This window comes from Haliotis cracherodii, unplaced genomic scaffold, assembly GCF_022045235.1.
Source record: "Haliotis cracherodii isolate W230 unplaced genomic scaffold, xgHalCrac1.p SCAF_7, whole genome shotgun sequence".
Lineage (NCBI taxonomy): Eukaryota > Metazoa > Mollusca > Gastropoda > Lepetellida > Haliotidae > Haliotis > Haliotis cracherodii.
Window position 1 is genome coordinate 12,735,731 of NW_027266330.1, and position 23,783 is coordinate 12,759,513.

The window sequence follows — 23,783 nt, forward strand, 5'->3', positions numbered from 1 at the left end:
ATTCAGTTGTCAAAGGAATGTGAGATGCAATCCCACGTGGCTTGGAACAATGAGATACTACACCAGCCAGCCTTGCTCGAGACACCAGGAGGCCAGTGGGATTCAGTTGTCAAAGGAATGTGAGATGCAATCCCACGTGGCTTGGAACAATGAGATACTACACCAGCCAGCCTTGCTCGAGACACTAGGTGCTCAGTGGAACTCAGACTCTGCTATTTGATATAAAATCGGAATACTCTGAGATTTATTCCCTTTGACCTCACAAAACAAACAAGTGCATCTAGTGTGCATCAAATTGCCCATATCTAATGCTTGGCCATCTAATTCCTGTATACTAACCTTAAACACAGGGCATTTCGGAACCATTCTGCCCCGCTAAATCACAGGGGAGTGCATTTGAGCAATTCCAATTTGGTAATAGCCAAGAAATGCAAATTCGGTGAAAAATTCAATATTTTGTGATTGCTGAGAATTCCATTTTTAGTTACTGCCAAGATTTCCAAATTTCATGAAAGCAAATGAAACCACATTAGTTGTTACCCAATAATTCCTTATTTGGAGAAATCCCAGAGTTCCTTATTTGGTGATACATAAGAATTCCTTATTTGGTGAAACCCCCAAATTTTATATTTGGTGATACCCAAAAATTCCCTATCTTATGATACCAAGAACACCATATTTGGCGGTGCCAAAGGATTCCAAATTTGGTGATACCCAAGAATTTCATATTTGGTGAAAGACAAGCAATCCAAATCAAGTGATGGCCAAGGTACCAAAATCTGGTGATCTTAGCAAGGAAATACAGTCAGCCAAATATACCCCAGTTTGTACAAACCAAGCGATCGCTATTTCAATTCTGTAAACTTGCACAAAACTCAACCAATTCAGCAATTCAAATTTCTTTTTAACAAACTAATTCAAATTTTGTAGCCACCACAGAGAAGTCACATTTGGAGACAGTGGTAGATTCCAATCAGGTAAACAGGCGGCGCTCTAATTCCAGGAGAATGGCACTTCTGCCACTTACCGAATATAATTTGCGATATTTCCTCAGATTAATTCTTCGCCTATCATTGCATGTGTGTGAACACCAAGGTCTAATGGACAGACAGCTTTGGAGCAAACAGGCAGAAACGTGAGTCTATCGGCTCCATCAATCGGCCCTCAGTATCAATATTTGCTTCTCTTCTGACGAACTGCGATAGCTGTTGAAAGTTTGGCAGGGATTTGATCTCGCAATTGTTTCCCTGCTAGACAAATTGTACGAGATGGAGAGAGTTTAGGTCCAGCATCAATATTGACACATTAACTGGATGCAAGTGATATTAAAGGAAGAGTTGGATATTAAACCTTGTGAAATAGATAACTGTCACAATACAGAGATAGTTCCATCTTTAGTGATTTCTAATTCCATTCAAGAAGCTTACAAGAATTTATCAGGGCCTTAATGTCTCCACTACGCTATCTGTGATTCAGGCCGGGATATTAGGTGTGTCAGACAATGGAGAACTGCCATCTCATGACAAACTACCCACATGGAAAGCACATCAATGTTATTTGGATCGCAAGTACATCGTTGACTTCGTGAGTTTTATGCTGCTGAGCCGACATCAGTTTGATAGAAATTCAGATCAACCTGCCCTCTTAAACTTAACGGTTCAAACAAGAATGAAGCCCTCGCTGTTCAATGAAAGCAATCTCCCCAAGAAATATTTGCAGTTATGTTTTCTGTTTGATTTCGGAAGTCTTTTTGAAGGAAAATTAAACTAGAACTTTAATTATCAAAAAGCATTTTCTATAGTATCTACAATTCAAAGAAAATTAACTTCATGCTGTTTTTTTGTTTCCTCCTGTCAATAAATTTCAACTTTTTTATAAATAAAATGTCATTTCGGGGGTTTCATGACTTGCCTACTGGCCTAGAAAATTTGCGAAACTAAGAAACAAATTGAGAGTTACTGGAGAACAAGACCACAGACTGAATCCACCACTGGGCACATCCCCTACAAGGCCAACAAAGATGTGTTTGTTTGTTGCTTCATGTCACACCCTGCAATACTGGGTCAGACAATCCAGTGATTGACATCATGAGCATTGATCCACACAATTGGGATACAATGACATTGACCATGTCACAAAGTTGACAACCCTCTTATGGCAATCATAGGTTGCTTGAGACCATATTCTTACCCAGAATCCCAAATGGTACTAATACTCAGAAATTGACAGTTTGTCTTCAAAGCAGCAATCACTTTATTGCAAGAGGCACTTCAAACTAGGTTCCAACAAAATCCTTGACATGTAACTTAATAGGTCTACAGCAACCCATGCTTGCTGTAAAAGGTGACTATGCTTGTCAAAAGAGGCGACTAACGGGATCGGGTGGTCATGCTCGCTGACTTGGTTGAAGCATGTCATCAAGTCCCAATTGCGTTGATCGATGCTCATGATGTCAATCACTGGATTGTCTGGTCCAGACTTGATTATTTATAGGCCGTAGTCATAGCTGGAATAGTGCTGATTGTGGTGTTAAACAACAAAACAAACAAACAAATTTACCTTCTAATTCAACTGCCACTACAATCCCCCCCCCCCCCCCCATCCCCCTTTTGTGAGTTTCCAGCACAATTGGTAGCAAGGTCAAAGAACAGTCAGGGTCAGTAATGACCAAGGGCTGGAAATAGCTACCAACCAATACCTGCACAGCGCATCAAACTCTGGGATTCCGCTGAAAAAAATACTTCAACCTTACAGTTGATTGATCTTGTTTTGAAAGAACAAATTGGGCATATCCCTTTTTGTCATGTTTTTTCTTCTCTCAAACTGTGGTCATGTGTTTTTAGCAATTTTCTCCCAAAAGGGCAAGATGCTGGAGGTGCTATTCCCATAAAGAAACCAGTAGGAATTAATTGTTTTTTGTTGTCAGTGATGGTTTGGGCAATAGGGAGTCTTATTGATTGATGTCATAAGAACTGCCAAACAATTAATGTACTGTAAGGGTAGGAACTAAATTGTATCTTGAACATTTTCATCCCATAATTTGATCTGTGGTTAACTTGTGCTATGTAAGAAAAACATATTCATGTTTTTCTAGAACCAGCACAAAAGTGATTCAAATATTCCTGAGGTGAAGAAGAGAGAAGAGTAATGGACAAAGGCCAATTGAGTACTGCTGTACCAAGATCTGGTACAGTGCATGTCTTTGTGCATGAACAATGTGTTCGGGTGCTAGTGTTAAAGGGACATAGACTTACTCTTGGTAAGTGTGAGTGTGAGGTTGAGTGTGTGGTTGAATGAGTGAGTGAGTTTGACTGGTAGAGTGAGTGGTTGAGTGAGTGAGTATGAGTATTAGAGTGAGTGAGTGAGTGAGTGAGTGAGTGGAGTGGTCAAGTGAGTGAGTGAGTGAGTGGAGTCACACAGAGTGAATGAGTGGAGCGGTTGAGTGAATGAATGAGTGGAGTGGTCAAGTGAGTGAGTGAGTGGAGTCACAGAGTGAGTGAATGAGTGGAGCGGTCGAGTGAGTGGTCGAGTGAGTGAGTGGTAGAGAGAATGAATGGTTGAGAGTGAATGAGTGGTAGAGTGAATGAGTGGTAGAGTGAGTTAGTAGCTGTATCAGATGCGTCTGCAACTAGTAGAACCTATTCTAACCCAAGTCCTACGGGGCCTGTAGCCAGTATAAATTAGGAACATGAAAAACACTCCAATCTCCCAACTCATCCACATCTTCAAGTATTTCCTTGCAGTGACTTGAATCAAACACCCAACTTCAGGAGATTGTCAGTACAGACCCATTCGCAATAACAGTACTGTGAATGAGTGAGTGAGTGAGTGAGTGAGTGAGTGAGAGTGAGAGAGTGAGTTGTATTTAAGGTCGCTCTGAACAGTATTTCAGTTATATCACAGTGTCAGTTTAATGTGGGAGGAAACACTGAAGTGATGCATGAGCACGGGTATGGTTCCAACAAACCTTGAAACATATCGGGGCAAACCAGGATTCGAACCCACAATCAATGTTTTTTTGCATGGCCAAGGTACGTAACTTTGCACAGCGAAATGCGGCACCTTAGCATCTGGGCCACCTATGCCACCAGATTGGAAAGAAAAAATATATGAAAACAATATTTGTACTTACAAATTCGGAATCTGCTGCTTCTGATCCCTCTGGCTGGAAAAAATAAACAACAGACATAAAAAGATTGCAAACAATCATGATGAACATACACATTTAAATCACAGAACATAAAAGGCTGCATCTTCTAAACTGATGTAATGCTTTCAATGTGTTGTCCAGTTCTTGATACCTCTCTGAAAACATTCTGACCCAGAACCTCCCAGAATGAGGTTCCATGGTCAGTTGTGGTCAACGGTAGTCAATTTAAGCGGTAAATTGTGTGTGTTTTGTGAGTGAATGTGAGTTGGGTGTTACTGCCTCTTTGAATAGTGTACTATTTAACTTTGGATGGGGATACTGTAAGTGAATATGAGTTGGGTGTTACTGCCTCTTTGAATAGTGTACTATTTAACTTTGGATGGGGATACTGTAAGTGAATATGAGTTGGGTGTTACTGCCTCTTTGAATAGTGTACTATTTACCTTTGGATGGGGATACTGTAAGTGAATATGAGTTGGGTGTTACTGCCTCTTTGAATAGTGTACTATTTACCTTTGGATGGGGATACTGTAAGTGAATATGAGTTGGGCGTTACTGCCTCTTTGAATAGTGTACTATTTACCTTTGGATGGGGATACTGTAAGTGAATATGAGTTGGGTGTTACTGCCTCTTTGAATAGTGTACTATTTAACTTTGGATGGGGATACTGTGAGTGAATGTGAGTTGGGTGTTACTGCCTCTTTGAATAGTGTACTATTTACCTTTGGATGGGGATACTGTGAGTGTCCAGGCAGCGACTATGACTGATAACTGGGAGAAGTTGTTATACAAATAGCATTCCATCTTGCCTTGGAACGGACTCAGTTTCACTATCATTACCAGAGATTACGACACGAAGTCTGTCAGATACCATTGATCATACAAGTCTATTTTAACATACACAGGCAGAAGGCAAGATACTATTACTTGCAAAACTAATAATGGATAGTTAACAATGAAGAGGACTTCTGTTAAAAATCTGATTTTGAAAAGATTTCTTTAATGTTTTAACCGGGCAAATTACAGGAATTAGGCATTGGTGTAATTGAGGTGGAGAATCCGCAAGAATTATTATGCAATAGGTTTTGAGCAAGAAGGCATCACATCGATGTATAAAATATACTAAAAGTAGTTCCTGCTTGCACGGCTAGGTGATCTCATTTGCATAATTATCGAATCATGACATCAAGTTTATCGCATTAGTTTACAGCATTGATAACACTATCATTACATGATAAACAAACTGATCCAGGGGGCATGGTTAAACTTGGTGCACATTTCATACAACTATTTTAGTTGTCTTTCATCACAGCCTGTAAATTATCCAGGCCACCCAGTGGATGACAGCATGAGCAAAAACTCTTGCAACCCCCTGATGCTTGTTTCAGTCAGTTCTTGTGACAATCACTTTTTCCCTAAACTCATCACTCTCCACTTCTTAAAGTGCCGATCAAGATGAGGTAACACAGATCAATGAATCCCCCTTCTTGAAAAAACAGTGAGTGCGCGAGTAAGATTTAATGCTGCTTTGATCAGTACTCCAGTTATATCACAGTGTGTCAGCATTAACATTAAAAGTAAGTCTCTAGGTTCAAATACCATTAAAGACCTCAAAGACCCCCCTTAATTTCAAACACTGCAAAATGATATTACTACCATATAGAGAATCTCACCTGAGTGTCTTTGGATATTATATATATCGATAATAGTTTAAAACTCCTAGACTTGCTGAGGATTCTAAACATTTATCTTTGACATCAAAAGACACTCGGGTGAGATTGTATTTATCATTCAAAATCATTCTTCCAACCTTTTCTGTTTGTAAACAGTAAAAAACAGTTTCTTGAGGGTAAGTAAGTACAGCTAACCAGCTTCAGTGGCAGAGAGATTAGTGATGTCATTTGATTGTGGTGTCATGGTACCGATGACATCACAATGGTCTTCAAAGAATTGTGATGCAATTTCCTCAAGATGATATTTCCTTGGAAACACAGAGGATATTTCATGTGTGGAGTGAAATATCATGTGTGCATTGCAAAGTGCCAATCTCTTGCAAGCGATTTTCAGCGATTTGCCTCACAATGTGGCACTAACTTTCAGCTGCCTGAGGTCGCTTCCTTCTCAAACCAAAATGGCGGCTGAGTTCGACAGAGGAACAAGAAATTCTTGACCCGATCAACTTCGAAATGAGCAATGGCAGCTATCATCCTCAGTCTGCTCCACATCTTCAAAGTAGTCATAGATTTCATCAGTTTGTCATCGAGCCTCTTCTGTTACGTTCTTCATCAGGGCAAGGAAAACAAGCAGTAGTTGCGCGGCCATGTTGGAGTGGGTGAGCTGGGCTTAATGCCACTCTTAACAGTATTCCAGTTATATCACGGCGTGTCAGCTTAATGTGGGAGGAAAGTCCGAAGTGATGCGAGTCTCAGACGTTTACCACTTGGGTGAAACCCACGAGCATGGGTATGATGCTGACAAACCTAGAAACAAAATCTGGGCGAACCGGGATTCGAACCCACAATCATAGGTTTCTGGCATGTCTAAGGAACGCAACTCTGCACAGCGAATTGCGGCGCCTTAGACGACTGGGCCACCAGTGCCCCCTCACCATGTTGAAAGAGTGTGCAAGTGTTTCAAGCTGTTGCAGACCCTAGGATCAGCGATTGATTCGCTTACTCTAAGTGATTCGCGGCTTGCAACGCGGCCAATGTTTCTCTCATCAAGTGACAGGTGGAAAGGAGATATTTTCATGAGTGGCACAGCCACTTGTGAAAATATCTCCTTTTCCCCTCTCATTTGGTGAGAGAAACATGATATTTCACTAGACACATTGAATATCCTATTTATTATTTTGTGTAGCTGTCTCCCGGAAAATGAAACTATTTCATTACAAATGTAAAACCTTGAACGTAAATTCTCGCAACCTGACACACAGGGACGGTTCACCACCCCTTGTATCTATGCGACTTAAAAAGTAGTTTCATGTTTGCAAAATCTTTAAAAATATAAACAAAAGTATGAAAAAATATTTAGGATCACGGATATTCTTTTTCATACATTTATACATGATTACATACAAAATCAAACTTGCAGACTGCTGTTGAACGCGAAAGAATACACACTGGTCGAGTAACAAAAATGGCGCTTTGCTAAACAAATGGTCTTGATTGATGAGTTAAATGAAAAATTTACAGTTCATAACAAAAAATTTTGAGAGAATAGCAAATGGCAAGAAGTATTATTAATTCCATAAATATCCATCTGTCATTATTTTGCCTTGTCAACTTGTAACTAACATAAAAAAGGACATCAACAGTTTGTGTACGGCAAGACACTTAGGATAAAGGGAGACAATTTAAGGGGAGGTTACTCTTGAATGAAAAATGTTCCATCAAAGTGTTATGTTCACTGCAGTGAAATATCAAGTGTTATGTTCACTGCAGTGAAACATCAAGTGTTATGTTCACTGCAGTGAAATATCAAGTGTTATGTTCACTGCAGTGAAACATCAAGTGTTATGTTCACTGCAGTGAAATATCAAGTGTTATGTTCACTGCAGTGAAATATCAAGTGTTATGTTCACTGCAATGAAAATATCAAGTGTTATGTTCACTGCAGTGAAATATCAAGTGTTATGTTCACAGCAATGAAAATATCACTTTCCTCAACTTCAGAAAACTCCGTCTTTCACACTGAAGTATATAATAAATGACTTCATGTTACCACGCAACATCACTGGTGGAAGCCAGTAAGTATGCTCAATACCATATAAAAACAGGTAGCTGCATTGTACAGGATCCAGCTGGCACAAACATGACCAGTGTACATCGAGGCGAAGGATGCAACCAGTTGCTTTTTGCATCATGTACTTCCACGTACTTCCACGTATCAAATGATAGTTCAATATACAAGCCACAAATTGCTATAATTGAAACGGCTGTGCTATTTTGGACATCAAAGACAGTCATTTCTCCCCAGACTGAAATCACACTTTTCAGCAACGAGTATTCCCGGCAGAGACATTAGAAATTATTTGAAATATGATTTGCTGTAGTCGAAAGTTGGCCTGGATGAGACAGTGAATTAAATACCTGTTATATGATCCACATCCAATTATAGACAAAACTTGTTAAGGTACAAAAATCAATTTCCTTTTTTCCTAAATTGAAACACAAGTTGAACAGAAATATTTTCTATTGTAATTTCACGACAAAAGTCTTGCATTTAAATCGGGCATTAAGAGTAACTCATACATAATCAATGTTTACTGAAAGATAAGAATGACATTAAGAAGATTCTTAGTTAACCCCTTAATGTTAATATTATACTCAAAAACATATAAAAAAACTAATACATCTGAGGATTTATTGAAACAACTGAGGATTTCAAGACAAACTAACTAACTAGACTTCCAATATTTTGAAAATATACATTTAGAGACTTGAAGACAAAAAGTTAAATGACAAATCTTGAAAAACTTAAAAGTTAAAATCAAGTTCACATGGTGTTTCTGTGCAACCAGTTTGGACCTGGAACCAAGTGTGACAACATAATTTCAACGTGCATGGAGTTAAAATGAAGGAAAAGCAAGTGCTGGCACGTACAGGATCGAGCAAGAGCGGATGAACCTTACTATATCCGAAACCAAGTGTTCCACTCCCGACTCCCATTCTCCCTGAAAGCACATGAACGTCAGCGACAGAATACCCCGTTTGTCAATACTCCCAACGTCCGACATTTTCTAAATGCTGACTAATGCAAAACCTTATTCAAGGATAACAATTATCTAATCAAAATATACAGCTGCAAGGAAAGTTTCTCAGTATAGTAGAATTCCAAACTTTTAACAGTTCCTCCCTGGCTCTGCTCCCCGGCAGAGATACAGGTGTGAAAGTTTCGATCACTGAAAGTGTTGTGGAGTCCAAAGCGTGTAATGTTTGTGTTTTAGGGAAACAGTATTGCTTTAACATCTAGCTAGTTGTGTTACAACTAGTATATTAGGTTACTGACGACAAGTGTTCCATCTTCTCGGGAGAATAGGCTGATGTATTATTTAAAATGACAACAGGTCTAGATGTGCTTTATATTAAATTATACAGCATCGGCGCAACATAGAGATCCGAGTTTTGGTGATCAAACCATTACGATTGATTGCGACACGTGCTTGCGACATAGGTGGCGACGCTGAAGTGTTGATGAGCCTGTGACGAGAGAGCTCCTGTAGATCTTTCAATAAAGAGACAATTTTCTCAGTTTACTAATGTTGGGACGACTAGGGATATACATCAGAGACATCATTGTCGCCTGTACATCACGAGACAGAATTGGCCATGGTCCAGATCATCAAACTTTCACGAGGCACATTCAGACATGAACACACCAGGACAGATCGGTGGCCGAGAATCATTACTCATTCATATCTTGCATCATCGTCTCCCCCATCATATTTTCTAAACCACTTATTCCATTGCAGAGACTATGTTTTCCTAAACACTTATTCCACTTCCATACTGTTTTCCTGAACACTTGTTCAACTACTGTAGTAATGTAGTAAACTTAATTTTCAAAATCACTTATTCCATTGAAAAGATCATGTTTTCCTAACCACTTATTCTATTTCCATAATGTTTTCCTGAACACTAGTGCAACAGCTGAGGTAATGTAGCAGATGGTTTTGTCCCGATTAATAATTCATGTTACTCAAGACCTGCCTGCTTCAAAATCTGCCTTCAACCATTCCATTTGATTTGCTTTCTTCAACTTCACCTTCGATATGCAACTTCTAAATCAAACTGCATCAAACATTGAGTGATTATTACGTCAAATAATCAAAGATGCTAGTATTCCCATGAAGTCCAATCCAATTCCTTGTGACCTGCAGCGTTTACACTTTCATTGAGCTGGTGACCTCCGTTCAGTTCTGGATGACCTTGAGGTCACTGTTAATTTAGTCCACTACACATGGTGGGGTTGTAGAGTCCTCAGAGACACAAGGTCAAGATATATTTAGTCCTTATATGTCTAATTTAATTACATCTGTAATCAACTTCTAGTCAAATTGGGGTAGTTGCGATGTAGGTGGTGAATACTGACGTTGTCCTGAAGAAGTAAAGTCATCATTCCTGCAAACAAAGTCTTTAATAAGGCCTACACAGTCCCCAGAGAAATAGCTGTGCCAAACTCCCTTGAATAAAATGCTGAAGTCATAAAATGTCTTATCCATCAAATAATGTATTTCAAACAACAAAACTGATAATACAAATGTTTCGCTTCAAAGAATATCTTCGGAGCTTGTTAAAAGACCTTTCCCCAATACGTCAGTCAGTGTTACGAGTTCTACTTTCAAGTCATATCCTTGCACATTTGCCTAAACTTCACGAGATGTGATTTTCAGTGTTGGGTATTGTAGATACTAACTGGTCCCAGTGATATTTCACAAGTCCTTTGAAAACCAAAAGACATTAGACTCCTGCTTTCAAAACTGAAGTATGTCTTCAACACGTGCTCCACCTGTGGTCAGTATGACTATAAACATGTACCGTATTCGACGTAATAAGCTCCCCGCTCTAATAAGCGCCCACGGCTATATTTGCTAATATAGTGGCAAGTGAACAATCCCAATCAGCACCCCTTCCGATTGATCAATGTACACAAGACTTATTTATTCGTGAATAATACGCACTCTTGTGTTATATCATAGGCAATTAAATTCTTGAAAAATATATCTGTCGTATGTAAACATTTCAGTCTGTTAGCATAAACTCAAAATAATATTCTAATAAGCGCCCTAATTCCTAATTTTGAGAGTGCCCTTGGCGCTTATTACGTCGAATACGGTATAATGTGTGGAGGAGGGTCCATGATGTCTTAAAGGGGGACAGGGCCTCATGTTCAAAGTTTACTTTCAATTTTAGGATGTTTTCGGTTGGGCAGGTCGTTTTTGCAAATTTTCCCTTTTCACCCTTTTCGAGAACACCTGGTGTCATCAGTGATCTTCAGAGATGCATTCATATCATTTTCTAGGGTTGTCTCCGGGAATTTCCTGACATGAGCCCTTAGGTGAAAATTTCAAATGTTCCAGAGGAGTGAGTGAGTGAGTATGGTTTTACGCCGCTTTTGGCAATATTCCAGCAATATCACGGCCGGGGACGCCAGAAATGGGCTTCATACATTGTACCCACGTCGGGAATCGAACCTGGGTCTTCGGCGTAACGAGCGAACGCTTTAACCACTAGGCTACCCGACCGCCCCTATTCCAGAGGAACGCCCATTCAGCACAATGTTAAAATGCCCTATTTTATTTGAAAATTTAGACAAATTTATTTATTTCACTGACTGACTGGAATATTGCTAAAAGCGGCAATAAAACCAAACTAATTCACTCAAAATCTAATGTAAGACAAGCATGTAAAATAGTCACCATTCCAGTACATGAGGCCAAATAAGCATATTGTTTTGTTTGAATGCCGTTAATTTCTTATCAAAACGGTTAAAGGCAAACTTCTGGTCCCCTTCATACAGAACAATTCAATCTCGGTCAAATATTCCTCATAAAATCAATGGACTGAAAACAGTTATATCCTAATACTTCAAACTGCTGAAGACAATTTGAGAGAACCCTGACACAAAAACTGACAAAAACAGGCACCGGCTCCATCTGGTGGTGCAAACCCTCCAGCAAGATGCAGATCCCCACGTGGCGATGCCACCATCGCCTGCAGCCTCCCCATCTATCACGGGTCCATGTTTTGTGGATCCGAGCTGAATAAGGACACAACCTCTTCCTACACATTACATGGTCATAAACATCCCCATACCTCAGACAGCACGTCTCCTGGACGTTTCATTCTCTGTGTGACATTTACAGCACAAAGGGGACCGCCGCTACCAAACCATAAGTTACACAACAAATAAAACCAACATTCTTGGCACTTTAAGACCTCATTTGACCAACAGCATCATGCTGGCATGGCTTGTAAATTGATCAGAATGATGGCTGTCATAAAACTGGTCGAAGACATAAATTCCATCAAATACTAATTTTTTAAATAAAATTTAATTACCTTGGTCCATACATAATAATCATAAGATCAGAAGAAGATAAAGAAAATCTGATTCTTTCATATGACTCTGGTTAATCTGTCGTCCCATGACTGATAAACTATTATAAATTGAATGAATTGGGTGTTCTTGAACTTCTTTTATGTAGAATATTGTGCATCCTACGAGTGTTTGGTAATACATTTGGGGGTCTCATGGTGACCACTGTACCACAAGCAAACACAATACATGTTTGATGCCTTATGTTACAAAAAGTTTGTTTGTTTGTTGTTTAACGCTGCAGACTGTTGTCAATCTGTGTGACCAAGCCCAACATTAACAAGTGCTTAATGCAGCTGTAGCCTTATGGGGAGACACCACTGTCCTTATAATGGGGAACAGGTGCTTGCTTATGTCCTGTCCTGCCATGTGAATGAGATGCTGTTCATCGAGGACTTCCACTGTCCTTATAATGGGGAACAGGTGCTTGCTTATGTCCTGTCCTGCCATGTGAATGAGATGCTGTTCATTGAGGACTTTGTACCACATTTGTTTGCTCTGCCTCATGTATGAATGGCTGAAGAATGCATAAGGAAGTTACACATTTGTAACACAATTTAATAGTTAACGATGTGCAAAGACATAAAATTCAATGAGTTTGGCTTGGTTTGTTGTTTAGCAATACTCAGCAACATTACACCTATGACAGTGGTCTGTAAATAGTCAAATCTGGACCAGAAAATACAGTGATTGACATCATGAGCATCGATCCATGCAATTGGGATACTATGAGATGCTTCAACCAAGTCAGCGAGCCTGACCACCCGATAGCCTTTTATGGCAAGCAGTGGTTGCTGAAGACCTATTCTACCATGGATCTTCATAGATATGTTACAGAAAATTATCCATTGGTTGAATCAAAACTTGGTGACAGAATAAGGAATATCTAGCATGGATTGTCAATCGTATTTCTTACCAGATTGCGCCAGGAAGGGTAACAACAAATACCATCTTTTAACGTCTTTTGGTATGATGCTGCCGGGGATTGAACCCCGGACCTTCCGCTCTCCGGGCGGATGCTCTACCACTAGACCACGGAGGCAGTCGCATTCAATAGGACTTGCACTGAATACATGCATTCATACACGATGCAATATTGGAATTCGGCATATATTCTTCTGTTGAAAGGTCAGAAAGCAATGAGATCTAATATTGCAAGTGTCTGTTGTAATGAAACCTTATCTTCCTCATCATTTAATACCATTATTGCCACCACAGTCATAGAAAGGGCACCTCGACTACAATATCCTTAATCTATTTCCTGTGGCCTAACAACATATCAGAGTCCTTCAAAGTTCATTAGTGAACACTATTTCCCCCAGGAAATCCTAAATCACAAATGCCTCCAATAATTTATGATGTACAGAAATTAATATCTTGGGTGCAAATATACTGGGGAATTCAGAGTGGAGACCTTGAATCTGAGGGTTCTTTTCTGTGGGTTAACCAAATTCTTGTTGTAGTCTGCGACTTTAGCAACTAGACCAAAGCCAGAGTCTTGTAAAAATCTATTTGGTTTTGTAAGACCAGCTGAAACAACACCATATGACAACACTAAACTGTCCTGACACGATGCAAAGTGTGGACTCAAAGTTTTTTTCAACACAGATTGGTTTTTTTCTGATCATGTCTTTTAATTATTATAAACAGTTGTATATTTCCCCAATACTACTGCTTTGACTTGGTCTATAGCTCATCTGTTTTCCCTAACCCAATGCAAAAATAGGCTAGAACACACCTGACGATCAGAAGCCCAAATAAATAAAAGAGCTGACTCTTTGGTGGAATACAAATCAAGAATCATGTTGAAAATTAGTTTGCATTTTTTAAAAGCTGTACTGTCAGTTTTGAAAGAATGGTGTTAACATGTCTTGTTAACTGCTTTGAGATAATGGCTGGCTGAAAAAGACACCAGCTCAGCATTTATAAACAAGTGCGATTGCCGTGCCTGGCCACATCTGTGTTGCTAAGTGTTCAAGCAAATTAAGCGACGAGGGATTTTCCGAGAGTACTTGGCCCTCTGGTGGTGACAGCTACCTTCCCTCTCCACGGCAGCTTCCGTGAAAAGATACCCTCACCTTCCATCTCAAAACAAGAAAATGGGATTTTTTTCACAAGGAACAAATTGAATAATTAGGAAACAAGAATGGCTATTTCCAAGCAGTCTATTTCGTAGTTCCGATAATTCATGAAACTGTGAATAATAAGGCTTGTCGTCAAGTAGTACATGCTGGGTGTAAAAGGAGATATAAAAAACTTCAATGTGGGAATAATTTGGAAAGATGAAGTAAACCAAGGTCTTGATGAATTTGACAATGAAATGATATTTGTATTTGTACTGGCTATTGTATAATAACAAGTGAGTGAGTGAGTATGGTTTTACGCCGCTTTTAGCAATGTTCCAGCAATATCATGGCGGGGGACACCACAAATGGTCTTCACACATTGTACCCATGTCGGGAATCGAACCCAGGTCTTCGGCGTGATGAGCGAACGCTTTAACCACGAGGCTACCCAACCGCCCCTGTATAACAACGAGGCTACTCCAGCGTACAAGTTGTACACTTGTCCAAGTTACCTTGTAGACGACTGACTGGTGCAGCACAAGATGGACACTGTGTGACACTGAAAGGCCATCTTGGCCCACAGAAACTGAGAAATGACTTAAGTTCCCATAAATGTTTACGTAACTGATCAGTAATGGTCATTTGAATGAGAATAAGACTTTGTTCTCATGAACATTTGCACATTATAGATTTCGGCTCAAATGTATTCAACTGGCTGATATTTTAAGTGTCCAGCGACTGTCTTACACCTGTACATGAACAGACTTTGATTTGTTTGTTGTTTAACGCTGCACTCTGCAATATTTCAGCTATATGACGGCGGTCTGTGAATAACAGAGTGTGGACCAGACAATCCAGTGATTGACATCATGAGCATCGATCCCCGCGATTGGAATACGATGACATGCATCAACCGAGTCGGCAAGCCTGATCGCCCGATCCTGTTAGTCGCCCATTACTAAAAGCATAGTCGTATTTTACAACAAGCATGGGTTGCTGAAGATCTATTCTACCCCGAAACCTTTACGGGCACAAACAGTCAGTTATCATTCCATATGTAGGGAGCTTTAAGGTGTGACTGCAAGTATCCTTGCCCTAATACTTGGGACTCTTACAGATGATACGATAACTGTTTGATACGAAACTTACAGATAAAGAAACTCGGACATGGAAAGTAACAGCTACTTGTCGCCGCCATAACTGATTTGGCCTTAATGAGATTCTTGAATCCCAGGAGTATCAGTGTGCAAATTAATTGAGTCTACTCTAAATTTGTACTCATATTACACGCAACATTTTGTATCCAGAAAACCCTTGAAACGTTGTCATGTTTGTACCACTCAACCAAGTGGTCGACGATGTGAGGAGCCAATATTGTAGGGGTACAGATATATAGATCACTAGTTGCAATATGGCTGAAATAAAGCCGATGACAACATTAAATTTTAACTCACTCACTACAGATTGGTGTCTTTCCCGATACTAAGCAGCCATTCTAACATATACAACCACTGCATTTGACCGATTGTCTTGCCTGGTCAGAAAAGGTACCAGCAAACCAAAAAGCAGATGTTCCAATAATATATCTTCTTTCACCATCGAGATCATTAAACAGACATTAAAAAATTCTTAAAAAATAACCCCAAAACATCAAAGCGCCATCGAATCTACACATTACATTCTCAATCAATGTTTTTTCACCAAATCTAATGGGATGTGAAAACATCTCATCCTGGAGGCCATCTTGAAAAGTATGACCTTGACCTTCTCTGACCCTATCACTCTGTTTACTTTGGAAGAGGGCTCAAAAAGATGGCCGCCGGAGCAACAACTCAGATTTCTCCACACACTACTCAGAGGCACTATAGACAACTTTCTCGTCTTTCAATACAGTTGATGAAGGAAACGTGTCACCCCTTCCGTCCTTTGAGTCGCACTGCATCGCTTTGATGTCTTCCATGAGACACTTCCTTGTGAGTCTTCCCAATGCTAATTAATCAAATTCAGGGGGTATTTTTCAGCTCAGGATAAAACATTGTGCCAAAGATCTGGCCTCTAGAAAGCTAACTTTCTCAAGGAATGATTTGAGACTTGAGCAAATTTACTTTGCGAGGAACGTGGATTGTTGAAAGATCAATACATTTGGCATTATCTCACTTATCAAAGCCATATCTTGAAACATGGGGGTATTTTAAGAATTATTACCTCCTTATTAAATGAATCATTACATTTTCTTTCAAAGTTTCTTGGAAATTTCACATGGCTTAGTGTCACTTTTACAGATTCCCCCACAATGATCAGCTCGCTCTTCCAGAAACTCCAGATTCACATGAATTGGACAGATGAATAATTAAATTTTAACTCAGAAAATGAGAAAATGTTCGATGAGTGGAATGCATTACCATCTTCCACTGACACAGTAGCTACAGTTCTTCAAGGGAGTTTTGCAACCATGATCTCTCCACGTCTCGTACAAAGTCAGAGACTGAACACCCTTGTTGGTGTCATTGGTTTGTGAACTGTGTCAAAAGTGAGTATGGCCGTAGAGCAAAATAATGTATATATGACCGAGGACACTAGATATAGTTTCACATCTTATACCAATGCTATAACACTGCCACATCACACATAGAACTCGGATAATGTTCACCCTCCATTCACTGTATACTAAAACATCAAAGCCTGGGGAGAATCCATCCTCATATTTCTGTCACATGAAAGTCCAAACAAAGAGGAATAATTGTCACACGATATTGATCTTCCTAAAATGTGGGAAAAAACCATGTACAGGAAGTGAAACAAATCCAACAAAAAGAAACAGAAGAGAGATAAAAACACGCAATACGAGAGAAGGTACAATAAACCCACGCAAGAAACATACAAAATACACAAAGATTCAACAACGCTGAATTACACACGAACACCAAACTACAATTTCAAAAATCCATTTCTCGCCCTGCTATCAAAGCAGTGCAACATGGGTTAAATATATCACAATGGACCAAGAAATGTCTTCCTGAAATAGATCAATTGGTAAATTGACCATAAATAATCTAATTCTCGACTGCTGTTTTTTCATTAAAGCACCATCACGTTTCCAAATTGGACCACAACCCCCTGAGCAGCGCTGAACAGAGTTGTAAGATCTGCCTCCCTCTGGCCCTCTCCCAAACACTGGTCGCAACACTTGATCCAGCGAGGAGGATGCTGACAGGGGATGGAGACAGCCTCAAGGCAAGTCTCAGTGTCAAACGGTGGTACTTCTGTACCGACGTCTGCTTCACATAAATCACTCAACATTGGATAGGGATACGGAGATAATTTACAAGCCTTGATTTATCTATATAAAACATGCACAAGTGCAACCTATTATTTGAAAAATACGAACTACTATTTATGTCTACATATGCACCAAGTGCAACTTAAAATTTATTTGTGTCGGACTAACCCTTACTTGTCCACACAAAATCAATCTTTCAACAATCAATACCTCTAAAGTGTATTTACCATACCACATCACTAATCCCTGTGACCTGTGAAGATCCAGGGTGGAATAGATCTTCAGCAACCTATGCTTGTCGTAAAAGGTGAATATGCTTGTTGTAAAAGGTGACTACCGGGTATGCTTGTCGGAAAAGGCGACTATGCTTGTTGTAAGGGGCGACTTAAGGGATCATATCTTGAAATTTCAGGATGCTAACTTGAAATTTCAAGATACATAAGTTGAAATTTTAAGATACTTTCAAGTTATTATCTTGAAATTTCAAGTCAGTATGAATCTTGAAATTTCAAGAAAAAAACAAAAAAAACAAATGGCCCTAAAAGGCTTCCGTAAACATGTCATATATCCAGCACAATTTTAAACCAACGACAAGCCACACAAAGCATACCGCACACAACAACTGACTGCATCACTGCCTAAATGATGATGCAGGTTCTTCAACATATCAGAAAAAAGTTCCCGAGTCCCCCTGGGCTGTAGAAAGTGCCCAGAGAAGCTCCTAGAGATTGTAACACTTGTGGCGTCCAATAATCAAGGTTTATTGTGAGGAAGAAATGGCCTATCACTGTATCTCATTACGATACCAGAATGTCCCCTGGATAAAAAATCTCCCTGATGGACCCTGTATCCAGTAATGACTTCCATCAATGCTCGTCCAAGAAACAAAAGGGACATTAGTTTATTAGGTTGCGGATGGCGATGGGATGTATTTGTAAATGGAATATGATATTAGTATAATGGACCTGGGATAGTTCTGGGATCAAAGGATTGCAGAAATTCATTTTCCTTTGTTCAAAGGTCAAATATATTCATGAAAGCAAAAATGTTGGCCATTCAATTTATTTGGGTCATAACATGATAATGACTCCTTTTTCCCCGAGAACATGAGAGTCAGTGACCAATATGACAAAGTGATGCTGATCCTGATCAGTTCTTTTTCTGTTTCTTTTTCAGTATCATGAATTATGGAGACTTGGTGGCCTTGAAATTATTGAAACTAAGCGATATTCCTCATGAGGGTTTGTGTTTCTTTGGGCAGAATATATGAAATGCTGGGTTTCCATTGAACGTGTACAACAAATATATACTACAAATTATACTATCGTGTCGGAAATATATTTAGAACCTATACGAACATAATATCTGCAACGATGTATAGAAAATTAAAACGCATCAAAGTTTGTTGATTAGTTGTATAAGGCCTCATTCAGCAATATTCCAGGTGTATGTTTGTTTGTTTGTTTGTTGTTTAACGCCGCACTCAGCAATATTCCAGGTGTATGACGGCCGTCTGTTAGTAATCGAGTCAGGACCAGACAACCCAGTGATTGACATCATAAGCATCAATCTATGGATACAATGACATGCACTGAGTCAGCGAGCCTGACCACCTGATCCTGTTAGTCGCCTCTTACGACAAGCATAGTCGCCTTCTACAGCAAGCATTGGTTGCTGAAGACTTATTCTACCCCGGATCTTCACGGGTTGCAGAGAAGTGAAACTCTCCAAGACAACAATTACACATGCCAGACCTATATATCTTCTTATATAAGATAGCTCCACAATAAGTCACAAAGGACAATGAAGAACAAGCATGGTTTAATTCACGATATAACATTATTCGATCATGACGTCATTTCTAGAGATTCGAATATGTGCTCGCAACTTGATGACGTTATATACTGGACAACACTATTTTTTAGAAGGAAGTGTCTAGTGGGTTGTTTCCCATAAAAGGGCAATGCAGATAAATGCCATTGCCTGCATCCAAAAGTGGGAGAGATATGACAATCGGGATTAGGAGAAAAGGTACAGATAATCGACGTGAGGATTGTGAGAATATGCGGGAGATAATAAACTTAACCCACCTGTTTGTTAAATGGATTTGTCTGACATTTCCGAGGTCTGATTCCATTCAGTGAGTTGTCCTTATTAATAGTTTGGAAAATATTTTTAAAGCTTGTATATTTTATCAACATCCTAAAGAGGCTGTACATAATGTCAACATCTCATATAAGAAATCAACGACTTGTGGTCGTTGTTTATCGTACAATAAAACAATGCACGGTTTTATTGTATGATAAAGAATGACCTTGAGTCGCTAATTTCTGAATTAGAAATACTATTACAGCCTTCGTCAAGGACATTACTGCTCCTGGATTCAGGCACAGTCTTGAGAGTTGAAATGTGGTTTAATGTCGTGTTCTAGATTACTGAACCTATATAGGTCAGGTGAAATGGGGTAATGTTGGTTACAAGATTATTGCACTTATACAGCAACATGCACTGCTTGTTCCATTTGGACTAATGTCAGTTTTATAGTGCTAGCCAACTGTGATACCATGTCACAGGTTAACATGGATACCTAACTCAGACACAGTATACGGACTCCAAGGTGACCCATCCTTGTTTTGTCTCCTTGATGCCGCATGTCAGGCAGGGTAACAACAAATACCAATTTTAACAACTTTTGGTATGAAAGCAGGATCACACACTAGCCTTCCGCTATCTGGTCAGACGCTCTCTCCACTACCCCATGTTTGGGAGACACCACATTCACAGCTCTCAGGCAGTGTGGAGGAGTGAGAATATGTTCATCTCAATTGTCAGTAGGTTCCCCACAGCACAAATGCTGCCGAACTGAACCATCTTGAGTATACTGTCTCCAGTGAGACAGTGGTCCGTGGACTCCAGCACAATCAATACAGTGGCAGGTGAACTGTACTGGGAGATGAGCTCTTCTGTTATATACTGTTGTACAGTTTTGTATAGTGCTGTGATAGTGTTGTACATAATATACTGTTGTACAGGGTTGAACAGTGTTGTATAGTGCTGTGATAGTGTTGTACATGGTATACTGTTGTACAGTGTTAAATCATGTTGCATACTGTTTAGTAATGTATATTGTGTGATTCTGTAGTGTTGTATAATGCTGTACAGTACTGTATAATGCTGATTACTGTTTAGTAGTGTATATTGTGTGATGTTGTACAGTGTTGTACAGAGCTGTACATTTAGTGCGTATACACCTGTGTAGCGTTGTACGCCGTAGAAACAAGCATAAGTCGGCACCAGACGTGTCTGTCAGGAACAGTGACATGACCATCAGAATTCTGTGGTCCAAAGATAACACACAACAACTGACAAGCATCACCACATCCCCTCATCAATCACAATGCAATAAAATAAACAAGAACCATAAAAATTACAAGAAACAGGGTCACAGTGTTATCCAATCTTAACCATGTCATTATTGCGCAGATACTACTCTCACCATTGGCAATAACCCCCAGCCTGAGTTGCTGATTCCCAAACAGATCAACACAAAAGTCCCTCAATACACACGGTTAATAACCAGCTTCCTATCGTAATACGATTATGCAGCATGGACATTAGTCTCACCGCAACAGAAACAGGAGTGAGGTGTGATCAAACTTCAGACCTATCCCCTGCTAACTTGATTTCCTCAATTCCATCCCTCCTGGTGGTTTGCGTGAGGAGAAAATTATGAATTTGATGTGCGAGATGAGACTTGTATCTGGAACTGTATGAGCCATCTTTGATGAACACAATGCCCAATATGATCATTCAGATGATTTTGACCTCATTTTATCAAAGCTGAAATTTTGTAGTAATGTCCTTACTTGGTTCTGAAGATTGGGATTGAACTTCACCCGGCTGCTTCTGACAAAGGACTTTGATTTAATTCAGAAACCTGGATCAATAGGTCCTTTTAAGCTTTTTTTGTCCCTGGATATTTGAATCAAAGGAAATTGGATTGGGGACTTGACTTTTTAGAGCATTTATCCGGTCAGTAATTGGCCAATATTCCTCCTACACTTCTTGGCATTTAATATTTGCAACTATAACTAGATAGTACATCCAGTGAACATGGATCTGGATATGGCGGGCTAGCGTTGTAGAAATATTGAAATAGCAGCATAGCGTAGTAGGTGGTGAAATGGGGTTTAACGTGCAAGATTATTGCACTTATATAGCGACGTGCATGCACGTGTATGTGTGTATGTGTGTATGTGTGGCTGCTTGTACTAGTCCGGACTGATGCCGATTTATAGTGCTAGCACACTGAGATACCAGTTTAACATGAATAGCCTACTCAGACACAGTATACTGACTTCGAGCCGACCAGTCCTTGTTTTAGCCCCTTAATGCCGAGCACCAGACAGGGTAACAACAAGTACCATCTTTTAACGTCTTTTGGTATGACGCGGCTGGGGATCGAACCACGGACCTTCCGCTCTCCGGGCGGACTCTATACCATTATACCACGGAGGTGGTCCGAATAGCGTAGTAACATCAATGTGAATTGCAATGTAATATCACATGTTGATATCTTATAACAATTATTCTACCTTCTGTCAACAGATTTAGTGGAACATAAAAGGTAAGATGATCCTAAATGTTGTTTAAGAAATAGTTTGGTACATCTACAGCTATGTGAATTTGTCCTATGGATCAAGTCCACCCAGAGGACACAGAGACAGGAATGGTCTGGACAGGGTATGGACAGCCAAGACCAGATGCTGGGCCACAGATGGTTAATATGCAGTTTATGTTGGTTGGTTGGTTTGTTGTTTAACGAACCACTCAGAAACATTCCAGCAATATGACGGTGGTCTGTAAATAATTGACCAGAAAATCCAGTGATTAATTTTATGAGCATCGATCCACGCAATTGGGATCGATGACATGCATCAACCGAGTCAGAGAGCCTGAGCAACCTATCCTCTTACGACAAGCATAGTCTCCTTTTACGGCAAGCAAGGGTTTCTGAAGACCTATTCTACTCCGGATTGAAAGCTTGAGAATAGGGTCGGTTTTTTTTAGCCTGTTTAGAAAACATGATCAATTTCTTGCCTCAAGAAACGCTGAAATTTGTCTCAAACATTTTTCAGTATAATTTGGATGAAAATCTAATAATTATGTTTTCAGATTCATATTTATTCAATTAATTGATTTAACTCATTTAACAGTTCCACTACAAGGTCATCTTGTCCTATATGTTGGGAAGGATTTCTTCATTTGCAGAAATTCTGCCATGTTTTATTCACTTATCAAAATCCCTGCAACCAGCAATATATTGGACATTTCTCCATTACATACACTTGGCAGCAGCCAACATAAAACACTGGACCACCAAAACAGCCCTTATTGACACGTCCTGCAACTAGTTGTCTTACTGCCAGTATCTGCTCCATCACATCCCGCAGCTAGTTGTCTTCCTGCTAGTATCTGCTCCCTAACATTGTTATTTCATCATGTTAGAAGCGTGACAAAGCCTAATACTATCAGCTTAATCTATTCTGCGGCGCCTTTCGGCTGTGGTATATATCGCTTCACTTCTTACCCAAGAAGCTAACCTACTTGTGTTAGGGGACAATTCAAAACACCAATATCCCTTAATACTACGGTCAACCTTAACTACGTTGGACTCAAACAAATAACAGATTAATCCTGTGACTTAGAATTTTGGAATATTTAAGTACATCATTTACTGAAACTGATGAAATGGCTTTTGGGCATCAGTTTCATGGCCATTTCAGGCCCAATTATGTAATCTGAATGAATCATTCATGACATTGATAAAGATTTGGTGTCATAAATATCTTGGCAAATTAGACATTTTATTGTACATGTCAAAGATTGAACTCCAAATCCTCTGAAATAGGCCATTTGTATTAAACAGCAATGAAATAGTGCTTTAAGTTCTGATATTATTGTGAATTTGAACAATAAATGCCTATATTTGGGCAAAACAATACCCAATAATAAAAACTGATTTTTAGAGTTGATAGCCCTGAAAATACATGCACTCTCACAACAATTTTAATAATAATGGTTTTGTACTTTAACTGCCACAAATCAGCTTAAACAATTTTCTTTATCATTTTGGTGAAATTATCAACCATTCATCCTGGAAACAAATAGTATGTCATAATCACA

The 23,783-nt window shown here is 39.5% G+C and overlaps 1 protein-coding gene across 1 annotated transcript in view; it reads right to left on the reverse strand.

Annotated features, from left to right (window-relative positions):
• Window positions 1-23,783, reverse strand: part of LOC139449122 (disks large homolog 1-like) — a 346,607-nt gene that overhangs the window by 164,880 nt on the left and 157,944 nt on the right. The window contains exon 5 of the mRNA XM_071230606.1: window positions 4,133-4,165. Coding sequence (XP_071086707.1) covers window positions 4,133-4,165 — 33 coding nt within the window. The remainder of the gene's footprint in view (window positions 1-4,132; window positions 4,166-23,783) is intronic.